The sequence below is a fragment of the Podarcis melisellensis genome, assembly GCF_964234715.1.
Source record: "Podarcis melisellensis genome assembly, chromosome: 3".
Taxonomy (NCBI): Eukaryota; Metazoa; Chordata; class Lepidosauria; order Squamata; family Lacertidae; genus Podarcis; species Podarcis melisellensis.
The window spans coordinates 106,374,436-106,386,801 of NC_138530.1; the positions used below are offsets into that span (position 1 = coordinate 106,374,436).

At 40.3% G+C, this 12,366-nt stretch overlaps 1 protein-coding gene across 5 annotated transcripts in view; it reads left to right on the top strand.

Moving 5' to 3' along the window:
- The window catches only part of TASP1 (taspase 1), a 70,832-nt gene that overhangs the window by 34,496 nt on the left and 23,970 nt on the right, over positions 1 to 12,366 (top strand). For all 5 annotated transcript variants that reach the window (XM_081906427.1, XM_081906426.1, XM_081906428.1 and 2 more), the window contains 3 exons: positions 2,771 to 2,877; positions 7,672 to 7,791; positions 10,533 to 10,611. In XM_081906427.1, coding sequence (XP_081762553.1) covers positions 2,771 to 2,877; positions 7,672 to 7,791; positions 10,533 to 10,611 — 306 coding nt within the window. The remainder of the gene's footprint in view (positions 1 to 2,770; positions 2,878 to 7,671; positions 7,792 to 10,532; positions 10,612 to 12,366) is intronic.

Consider the following 12,366-nt stretch of genomic DNA (forward strand, 5'->3'; position numbering starts at 1 on the left):
TTTTGACCAATTGGAATTTGAGAGGGTAATTTCACCAAACTTGCATAAAGATTATGTCTCCAACAGGTGGCCAAAAAATCTTCCTCTTAAAAAAAAAGTGTGGGTTAGTTTCCATTGATACATTAATTGAAGATAAGTCTTTTTTTTTTAAGTTCAAACAAGCAGAAGCAAACTGATTTTTAGATATAAAATAAGTCATTGGAACAAACCAGTGACCATCATCGTGCATCAATAAATTTTGCTCATCTGGTTCAGAAAAATATTCGGATTATTTAAAACAAATATAATTGTTTTAAATGCACAGATATACTCTGTGTGACTCCCTGTGCTTTATTTCTTCAGACCACTCATGGGAAGAATTTATAATATCTGTGATTGACACACAGGCCAGCCAGCTTACACTTCAGGGCCTTCTGCTGGTAGTTGTCATTCTTCCTCCACAGGTATCCAGACAGGTAGCTGATTCCTGACTATCCACAAAGGTCAGGATACAGCTCACATGAGCGTACATGCACTTTCCTTACCGTATGTAGGTAAGCTTTTCCACCTTCTACTTCTGTCCTGTGTTACGTGATCTGCAGCAGATACCAGCTATCAAGTGATGAATCTGACAGATCTGAACCATTTGGAGACAAAGAACAATTGAACCAAAGAGATTTCTTTAGAGGAGCTAACAGTTTCAAGCTTATCAAAGGAAACACAAAAAGAGTGTTCAGTCTTATAGTGTTTCTTTCACATAAACATTAAGTGCCATAGATTAGGGTGACATACTAATAGAGAATTGATAGGCACCCTGTCCGTCGTCGTAGAGAGCAAAAGGATTGCCCTCCTGGCAGATGTCATCACAAGCAGTGTGTGTCCACAAAGCAGCCAGTCAACACCTAACTTCAAACAGGTCTATTATCAAGAAAAGCATTCCTTTGAAGATGGAGTGACATCCCATTGCTCATGGGGAGAAATATCCTCAGCATCCTTTGAAGTTTTCACTGTTTCATGCATGTACGTTTTATTAATGCTGCTGCAAATGTTGATAGGCTGTAAGTTGCTTTGATTATCTACAAAGGAAGGCAGGGTAAAAAATAATTTAAAATAAACAAGTGTGCATTCATTTAAATAATGTTTAAATACTCTGTGAGTGGGAATTCCATCTAAGAGTCTTTTAATCATCTTTAGACAGTGTAACCATGATTGCTGACCCCCACTTTTGTTAGAATAAAGTTGAGTTTGTGATGAGATAAAAGGTCAAAATGCCATAGATGGCCAATGCAGTACCCTCTAGCTGTTGACTACCTCCCATCAATCCCAAAGGTCAGGGATGATGCGAGTTGTAATCTACTATTCTGGCTACCCAACCGATGAAGATGATTAGAAGAATTTGAAAGGTGGCAACCTTTCCTTTTAATGCAAGGCCACAGCCATTATCCCAGTGCATGTTCTGAAGGCATATGATGAAGCTAGCAAGGCAGGGGCCTGGTCAGTATCTTGATGGGAGACCTGTATGTTTCTGTGAGTTCCATTATGAAATAAAGGTGGGGATATAGAAATGAAATAAGTAAGCTAGATACATAAATGTAAAAGTGACCGCTTGAATCCTCTTGAGATTTTTCTCTGTGAATCCTCTGTGCAAAGCAGAACAGTTTTGCAGAGCCTTGCCCTCTATATTGGCTAGCATTCTTTTTATACAGGCAACACGTGTTTTAGGTGGAAACTATATGTGCACGGTCATGCACATGCTCACAGTACTGCCCCTGGAAGTGACCCGGAAGTATCATAAAAATTTCACTGAAATGTCACTAAAAGTGCAGAATGGATGTGGGGCAGAGTGAGAGTCGAATGGGGTGCTTGCAGGTTTTTTCAACAAGTTTCCAAATTCACACAAGCGCGAAATGACCTGGAATGCAGCACCTGTGCAAACAGGGAGTTGCCTGTATTGCATTTTTATTTATAAGAGAGAAATTAAGAACAATTATGTTCAACAGAAATTTTAGAGTTGATCACATTTTAAGGAGAGCCATGCTGCTCAATACTTCCAATAGAGGAAGTGGTTTACTTTGGGTAATTTTATAGTCAGGTTGAACCCAGTAGACAGGCTGAGGTACTCTACACCAGCTACTCTGGCCTTATTCAGGAAGCCAGCATGGCAGATAGCAAGCTTGGGCTACTTGAGAATAAAATTAGTGAATGCTTTTATCTGCATTTCATCAATGACCTAGTTTACACATTTTGCACTGTGATTTAATGTGAATGAGCAGCACACTAGTTCATGCTGTTCCACAGTTCCTGCTTCACTGCTCCCCCGCTAACCTTTGGTCACACTGGGTAGGAATTGGACTGGCTTTGGGTTATGTGGGAACCAGCACTTGTGATTTGTTTTCCCTAGACAGACCATGATTGAGAAGCCAAGAAGCAAACTAAAAACTGGTTTTTCACATAACATGAAGCTAGTCTCTAGTTTTCCCTGTTGCAGCAAATGATTAGCAGAGGGAAGAGCAAAGCAGGGAGTTCAGAGCAGTGTGCACCCTGCTCATTTGCTTTAAACCTTAGTTTAAGATAAGCTGTGGTTTAGTGCAACATGCCAGCTAGGCCAAGTTTTGAGTAATTTGTGTTTTTGATATTTATAAATCCATGCTTATTCAGTGGACATGATGAAATATAATCTGTACATAGATCTGAGTAGGGGCTATTGTTGCCAGTACCAAAGTGTAGTGTTTAAAGGAGGTGTCCTTGGTTTAATTCGTAAGTAATTAAAATGCCATTAAATATTTTATAGGACTTAGTTTAGCAGCTTTTAAGAGGAACAAGAGGAAACTGGAATTGGCGGAAAAGGTGGAAACCGATCTTTTTCAGTTGAAGAAAAGAAGACAATCAAGTGAAAAGGTTGGTATCTGTTCAGAAAGCTATTGGTCACCCTTAAATCACTACAGTGTCAAGGAATGAAGTTTCTGGGAGCTCTTGTTGCTATTGTGAATTGATAGTCAACACGATGTTGCAGTATTATTTATCATTATATTTTAATGGAAACAGAGGTGTGTATGCATGCAGGCATGCTTGCTTGTGTTGATTTGTCCTTCCAGCAATTTCCCCTTCTGGCTCATTGAAGGCTGCTCTGGAGAGTTCCATAGCCTTTAGGAGCAGCTTTATGGTGTATCTCTGTGTGAACATAACCTGTGTACAAAGGATAAACTACTTGTACTCATAGCCAATATGTCATAAGTAATTTCCCCCCCTCGTCTTAGGGGAATATGAAAACAGAACTATCAAAGGAATCTACTATTGTTTGCAGAACAAATAAGTGTGCCTTACCATTATTTGTTTATATATTTTACTATTCATTTTCACTTTTTCAGAATGTGCATGACAAATGCAAACATGAAAAGATAAATATCTGTTGAAAAATTTTCTCCAGTTTAAGATTTTGGTGAACATTTCTCACTTTAAAGCATTTTCTGTGGATCTGGAAGGGGATGAAATTTGTAACACCGGGTAGGTAAACATGTCTGGACATTTACCCAGCATTGACCTGGCCCAGAATGGTCCTCTATAGAAAAATCATAGCTGGGTTTTTTTCTTTACTAGGTGGTCATTTCAGCACTGTAGTTTTTACCTGCTGCCAACTATATTTTGAATGCAGTTTCGCTGTCAGTAATTAAAAAGGAAAAATGAGGTGTACTGTAGAACTTCTTGCTCTGTTCTGGAGAAACAAAAGCAAACAAAACAAAAAACTATTCAAGTTACAGTAGCAAATGTAAAAATTCATGTCTTTGGAGTATTGCTTACGTTTTATATCCAAAAAGACTAGGAGCCTTGAAAACATAAAACTAAGGAAAGAGGGATTTCAGTACAATTTATATATTAAAGGTCAAGTCAATGCTTACATATGCCAGTACATGGACTTACCAACCTGCTATTTGAGATTTGGAGTGTCTTTTGACAATACTTTAAGGCAGCAGTTCCAAACCCCTGTCCCCGTCCCCACTGACCACTTGAAATTTTCTGGGTGAGTCTTGGTTTACCATTACATGCAGATGGGACCAGTTTCTAGCAGAGCATGAAATAACTTCTGTTGCATTGTACTATAGCTTCTTTAGTGCTTAATAATTTTGAGTGTACATAAATTCATTTTTACATAGTGAGATAATTATGTTCCAGTTATAATTTAGAAATTGAAGCCAGATTTTAAAATTGCCTTGTGAACTCCATAGTAGTGTACGTACTCTAACACAAGCTATGATTTAGATAATTGAATAAATAAGTAACTAGATTCCAAATGTCTTTTGTTAACAGATTGAACAGTTCATTTTTAAAAAATGAATTGTTTAATTATTGTGTTAGACTTACATTGTCTTCTTAAATATTTGGGATTTCTTTAACCGATGGAATTCCCCCTTCCTCTCCCCCAGTTTTATGACACCGATGCAGGATTTGATCCATAGTTACTCTTCTGCAAATGGAATGACTCAGTCTGTTCACAGAAGGAACTGTAATCCGGTAGAGGCTGCCAGTTGGGGAAGGAAAGGATATTTCTCTTTGTAGTCAAGTATGCCACCTTCCTTCCTGTTCCATTGGGTCCCCCTACCCTCCAGAGCAGGTTTCCGGGGTGGGGAGTGGGGTGGGTGGGCTGCAGAGGGAATGACAAATCAGTGAAAGTCTCCTGCCCCCCCCCCCGCCTACTTCACTGGAAGTGTCCCATAAGTGGTATTCAGCTCATGAGAACTCAGAATTCAAGCCACAGTATTTTGTATGCTTTGTTCACATGATAAGAATGAGAGAGAGGTGGTCATGCATGTGAAATAGCTGATGAGGGGAGGCATGGTAGTTTGCCTTTTAAATCTGCCTCTTTTATTTGACTTTTAAGGGTGAAGGTAAGATTGTATTGCTTGATTACTGTAGCTTGATTTTCTGTTGTGAAGTCCCCAAGGATCTGTCGCGTATTCCACGCGGCGCTTTCAGCGAAACACTAAGAGTTCCAGGTTTTTCCAGTGCAGTCCTTTTTAATGTGAGCTATATACAGGCATTTACAAAAGAAACAGTCCATACAGAGTACTTACAAATGAATACTCTCCACCACAGCAGCAGCACCACACACAGCACAACCACCACACCCACTGTTAAACAGGCTTTCCTTTTAAAACAGGTGATAGCCAAGCACACTAATCACACTCCTGCTGAGTCACTCTGACCAAGCAGAGTATTGCATCATCCTGTTGAAGCCTGCAGACTTATCCAGTATCCTGCGAATCCCAACAGGATCTTCAGGTGAAGAAGGGTGGTATACAAAATCAATCAGTTAATAATAAAATTAGAAAGTTGTGTTGCATTTCCTATCTTTGTAATATTAAAATGGAAACGTTATATTATCTTAAAGGTAAAGGCACCCCTGACCATTAGGTCCAGTCGTGGCCGACTCTGGGGTTGTGGCGCTCATCTCGCTTTATTGGCCGAGGGAGCCGGTGTACAGCTTCCGGGTCATGTGGCTAGCATGACTAAGCCGCTTCTGGCAAAACCAGAGCAGCGCACGGAAACACCGTTTATCTTCCCAGAGGAGCGGTACCTATTTATCTACTTGCACTTCGATGTGCTTTCAAACTGCTAGGTTGGCAGGAGCAGGGACCAAGCAACGGGAGACCATCTTCAACGGGAGCAAGCCCTAGGTTCTGTGGTTTAACCCACATCTTAACAACTGTTAACAAAATTCTGTTTGTGTAATAGGACTTTCTTAGCCCTCGTCTCTGTGCCTCCCACCCCCCAAAAAAGCAGCTCCTGAGAGTTGGGGCAAACGTTGGGACCAGTGCAGGCATTGGCAAATGGAGTTGCCACTGAAATCCAGGCCCCTTTCCACTCTTGCGAGGCACCTTGTTATCTAACCCATTATTATTATTATTATTATTATTATTATTATTATTCCTGTGGGTGAGAGACATAGGTTTGATGTTCAAGAGTGTGTCTTTTGCTCTGTTTTGGCATACACTAGATTAGCCATCTGTAGAGTTGATCTAAAGACTCCTCCATTAGCCTCATTAACTTTAATAGGGAGGCTGAATAACGTTTAGTAACAATTACTGCTTTGGGCACATTCTGAAAATTATGCAAGTCTGTGTGATTAAAGAATTCTAAAAGGAGAAACCTCCTCTCTCCATGCTTTCAGTGCAGTGTAGGTGAGCGAGTGTGTGATCCTGACTTTTTGCTATTGATTGTGAAGACAGAGCTTGTGGGTGATTAGGGTTAATTAATTGGCAATGGGTGTATTCCTTTGAATGGAATGTCATTATGCCCACAAGCTACAAGAGCTTTAATCTCAGTTAATGGTTCTCAAATGTTTTCGTAATAAACCTTCTAACTTTTAAAAACCAGTTTGAGCCTCCCTCTGGCAAAATAGAACAGCTCAGTTTTACTGTTTTTTATTCTCACTTGGCATTAATGTCATTCAGATCAAAGGAAGAACTGTGGTGAGCCCTTTTGGAGTATTTTTGTTCTACTGAACTTAAAGCCTACCAAGTCCAGGGAATTGCCTGCTTGACTTGTTAACACAAGGATGAGGAACCTTTGGTCCTCAGGAGGTTGCTGGACTCTCATCATCCTTGACCATTGACCATGCTGGCTGGGGCTGATGACAGCTGTAGCCAGACAACATCTGGAGAACCACAGACTTTCCACCTCTAACATTATTCAGCAGTGAGGGAGGTATACCTTGCTCTTCTCTGTGCATTAATTTGAATGGGGAACTTGGCATTGTCTTTCAGTGGGAAGATAACACAGGAAGTCTGGTTGACAAGGAAAGGGAAATAACTTTAATGGATAAGTTTCCTTTAGCCCCTGAGTACAGACAACATTCTTGGATATTTGCTTTATTTTTTTTACACATTTTACACTACCATTCATATTTAAAGTATGGTGCACAAAATAAATATAAAAGAACAATAAAATGACAGATTTTTCTCATTTTAAATTAGTAAAATCTGTTAATGGCCTAGGTAAAGAAAAATAATAGCAATGATAGCCCCAGGTGAACCTCCTTATTTTATTTGTTTATTTCAACAATTTATATACTTCTTAATTAGTTGTCTCTAAGACATGTACACCGAACTCCACAAATACAATAGAGGTAAAAAAGAGATGCTGACTAAATATCAGGAAGAACTTTGTGACAGTCCATCTGTCATGAATGCTTTCGTTGAAACTCCTGCATTTCAGAGTGTTGGACTAGATGATGCTTTCAACTCTACAGCTCTATGGTTCTATGTTTTTACATTCCTATGATTAACATGCTGGCTGAAATAAAAAAAGCAGTCTTCAGTAGGTACTGGAAGTGCGATAGGGAAGAGGCTGAATGTCTGCATCTAAGCTATGGGTTGTCACTACCAGTGACTCCCCCAAAGACTTTGACGATTGGTCAGGGATGTAAAGGCAGCTATTCCCTAACTCGGGTGCCACTGCTGAAAAAGTCTGCTCCCTTGTATATTTTTATACCTTGGATAGAAGACCTACGTAGTAATTACCTTGGCGTATGATTTTAATGAATGGATATGGAATGGATCCAGGCTAAGTGAAGAGATATAAATGGTCCCACGCTGTGTTGCTGGCTCTGTGAACCAGTCATGTCTTCATCTATGGAGGCATCAAAATACTGTCAAGTCTGTATGTTTTCAGTGTCTTTGTTTCCCTGTCACATAGGAGAATGACTCAGGAACGCTGGATACCGTTGGAGCAGTTGTTGTTGACCAGGAAGGAAATGTCGCTGCTGCAGTGTCCAGTGGAGGCTTAGCCTTGAAGCACCCTGGACGAGTTGGTCAGGTAGGTCTTAGTAGGGCTTACATGTTAGAGTTGCATTTTACCCTAATTGTTCCCAACTTTCTGTGAAAGAGAGAACTGGCTGGATGACGTTCTTTACAACTTGGGGAAAGTAGTGTTTATGAGAAAGCTGTGTTTTACGTGACAAATCATTGTAAGTGGGAATCAGCCAAAAGCTCAATATCATAAGCAGAGTCATAATTTTGGGTATGGGTCTAAGTAAAAAAGAAAAAGGTAAAGGACCCCTGGCAGTTAAGTCCAGTTGCGATTGACTCTGGGGTTGCGGTGCTCACCTCGCTTTACTGGCCAAGGGAGCCAATGTTTGTCCGCAGACAGTTTTTCCGGGTCATGTGGCCAGCATGACTAAGCTGCTTCTGGCGAAACCAGAGCAGCACACGGAAACGCCGTTTACCTTCCTGCCGGAGCGGTACCTATTTATCTACTTGCACTTTGACGTGCTTTCGAACTGCTGGGTTGGCAGGAGCAGGGACCGAGCAACGGGAGCTCACCCGGGGATTTGAACCACTGACCTTCCAATTGGCAAGCCCTAGGCTCAGTGGTTTAGACCACAGCACCACCCGTGTCCTGAGGGTATGGGTCTAGGGTACATGAAATACTGTTGATTTGCTGATTGAGATGTTCCACATTCCACTGCTGTCTGAAGTATGGTTGGTAGCTACATGGGACACGGCTTTCTTGACCATAACGCCCAGAGTTCCTCTTCTGGAAAGTATCCTGACAGCAGGTCTTGCAGAATGCACAGTTAAGATGGTCTCTGGCCCCTTCAGCATCATCTTTTATCATTGGAGTAAGTCAGGGCCGCACCTGCCCAGGCCAGCTGGAGATAGGCCAGCAAAGCAGGGAGCAGGACTTGCAGAGAAGGACCAGCAGCAACGGTACAAATTTCTGTATTAAAAAAAAAAAAGCAGCATTATAGGTAATGGTAAACACATTATAGGTAATGGTATTCCCCAGCTCCCAATCTTCCGCACAATAGGTTGTTGCTTTATCTAACTACATGTCCAGACTAGGAGCACAGAGAAGTGAAGGCAGCTGGGTGATGGTGGTGGAAAATTCACACTGCTCCTTCAGCTACTTCACAGGCTTTTATCCCAGGAGTGACCATATGCCAAGACTTCTTACACTTTGCTTAGTCTCTTGATATGTGGCATTCGACTGATTTCTTGATTGCAGACATTATCTTGGACTGGAAGACTTTTTGTTGATATGTAACTACAGATCATAAACTTTTGGCCTGATCAGAGTGCCTCTAGGCAAATGGACACATGCACCCTAGAACATGCCATTTCATCGTCCAAGGAATGTTCTTTTCCTTTGATCTGATTGTTTTGCTTAAAGGCAAAGTCCTATTTATTTGAGAGCGCCATTAGCAGCTACAACTTACTTCCCCTCTTTGGCACTTGCAGAGCCTACTTTTGTTTGAAATCATTTGCCTTTCCCATTCATACAGTTTATAATTCATTACCTTTAAAATAGTAATAGTACAAAGTAGGTCGAAACCTTCATAAAAATACTTGAGTGTATTCACAAAATTTTCAGATTCTCATTTTGCAAAATCATATCTGACTTATTGCAGAGTGTGACACCTGAAACCACATTTAAATGGGTCTAGGTAATCAGTACCATTTTTAGAGTTCCTGGAGCTGTCCAGCAACCAACTGCTTGAGCATCTTGCTCAGAAAGGGTGTTTGTGATCACCCTATAATAATTACATTTTTCAAGGTTTGGAGAGACCTCTTTTAGGAGTGGTCTCTTAACTGCTTATTTCAGGGTGCCAGGGATACCCTCTTTCTCTCTAAGATATTTATCACTCCCTAGATCCAGTGTTCGCAATTCCCATTGTTCCAGGCGCATTTTGCGACAAGGAATTTCATTAGTGTGAGCAGTTTCTGAGCTCTGGGCACAGTACTATGCCTAAGATTTCAGATTAAAACTGTAGAGTGCAAGGAAAGAGGACCCTTTTCTGCCTCCCCACTTCCAGCTACTCTCTGAAGACTGGAGAAGACTGGGCATTCATTTTCAGCTTTGTATTCTTGTTATAAAAAGGCATGCGTAGACATTCCGTTGTTTTGCCCATAACCTAGGTTTAAGGTGCCATTTAGCTCCTGGCTTTCATATCTCAGTTTCATATCTCAGTTTCTAACACTGCCTGGATCCAGCTAGTTAATTCCCCTCTGCTAGCTGCATGAGGAGGGGAGGGCCAGCTAAGTGTTCTGGATACCTCCCTGGATTGAAGTGTGAAACTAGTGGCATCCATGTCAAGTTGAGTGCAGAGTACTTAGCAAACATGTTGCAGCGTGCCCTTGAGGGTACTTTCACATTTCTATGTAGGCCAAGCTGGAGAAACCCACAGACCTCCTGGAAAAAGCACCACAAGATGGCATGCTGAAGATGCAGTGATGACAGGGAAGTGTGGTTTATACACTGTCTTCACCACTGTTACCATGTAAGCTTGGTAATGGGTTCTCATCTGTATACTATGGACCCAACATAAAATCATCCACCACTTGCTTGCATTGGACTGAGATCATTATGTCTAAAATGGGCTGTCAAATTGAATCATGTGGATGAAAGACCTGATTATACAATTCTTACCAAAATAGAGGTATATGGCACCTTTTGCAGATGAACAAAGGAAACAATTCTTTACCCAAAAGTTTTACTTGGTGTAAAGGGGCAAATAGTTCTCTCTCTTTTGTAAATCCTCCTTCTTCTTCTGTCAGGCAGCTCTTTACGGATGTGGGTGCTGGGCTGAAAACTTGGGAATTCAGAATCCTTACTCTACAGCTGTGAGTACCTCAGGTATTTGCTGTTCTTACAAATATTTCACCGGAACTTATTTTCCTTCTATATACAGTTATTTGAAGTATATTCTTATGGATGAACCTATATGAAGTACTGGGATAGATTCTACTGTTTCCATTATCTTACTTACTCAGATTCACATTAATGGGAAGATGATGCTGTTACCATAATCATAAATGTGCAGATTAACTTTGATATACAGATACATGCAAAATGCAGCAAAAATCAAAAAATCATGCTTGCTTCAGATTAAAGAATAAATAGTTATGAAATATTTATCTGTGCATTTAACAACACAAAACTAAATGATGGTTTAGTTTTGCATTAGCAAGCCTTGGACTTTTGTGCTCCCCCTTCGCTTCTTTTCCAGTGCAGCCATGAGAAGGAGATTGGAAGCTTACCTTTTCTGTATATTGCTTATTTCTGAACCCCAAATTAGTTAGCCTTGATTTAGTTGTAATTTTAAACCATGGTTTGAAGGTGGCTTTATCAAGATATGATAACCAGCACCTCATGTTTTACACACACAAAAAGAGGGGGGGAGGCACTGACTATACCAATGGTTGCTAATAAACTCATTTCAAAATTTGGAGGTGTTGTAATGGAAAATTAACTTTGGCTTTATCTTCCTTGAACTGCTGTTGAGAAGTAACTTGTTTTAAGGAGCCACGTGGGATTTATATTCTTTATGTAAACATTAATACTTATGCAAAGAAAGAGGTGCCTAGTGAGCGCTTGCCATATCTCAATGGGAATTCTTTTCCGTAGAATAGGGGCAGCCACACTAAAAACCCAGCTCCAAGTTACTGCAGAGTGGGCTTCTGAGATCTTTGGAATTTGCAGGAGAAACTGCCCTGTAGGTTGCAGTAATCTGCTTTGCATATGCAGTCTATATTGTTAGGAATCCTGAACAAGGCTAGTCATAGATTTTCATTTAAAATGTAGTAGGGTTTTTTTTGGGGGGGGGGGGTAGAATGCAAATTGTGCCTTCTTTCCACTACTGTAGTATTACTGTAGTAACACCATCTCTTATGCTAAATATCTTGCCTCTCTCTTGCTTCCTTTTCTTCACTCCTTACTGTCATATTGTAGAGTTTAAACTTGTCAAGACAGTGACCTGTCTTTCCCCCCTACTTCTCTATGTTGCATAAATCATAATGATTGGTATAACCCTTCTGTTAGCTCCTGACAATCAAGTAAAATAACAATTGATTTATCTAAATCATGCTACCAGAGTTTCTTCCTACCTACCAGAGTTTTTAAGCAGCATGCTTGTTCCTAATTGCATTATTCCAAAAGTTATCTTTCAACAATGTTGAAATCTCTTCAAAATTGGTTTGCATGTACAGTATTATATGTATATATATAGAGAGAAGGAGAGAGTTTTATCAAGAATTGTTCCTTGAAAACAGCAGGGAGAATAGGGAGATACTATACTATGTACACATATGTGGTTTTATTTATTATTTACTATTTATCATTGTGACTTAAAATGCTACGCTGAGAAACTCTCTTCAAAATACTACATAGCAAGTTTTGATAAACTAATGAGTGCCACCTCTGAAGTAGTATACAATGCTGATTTTTTTTTTATAGTGTTGCATAGCAGATAACAATTTTAATGTCTTTTTGTGCAGTTCTGTTTTTGTTTAGATTCCAGAGCTGTTTTGCTATTGCGGCAAGAGTATCTAACAATAGCTCACGAGCTATTAACATGCTGCCTGACTTTCTCCCTCCTAGCCTTTTGCATAT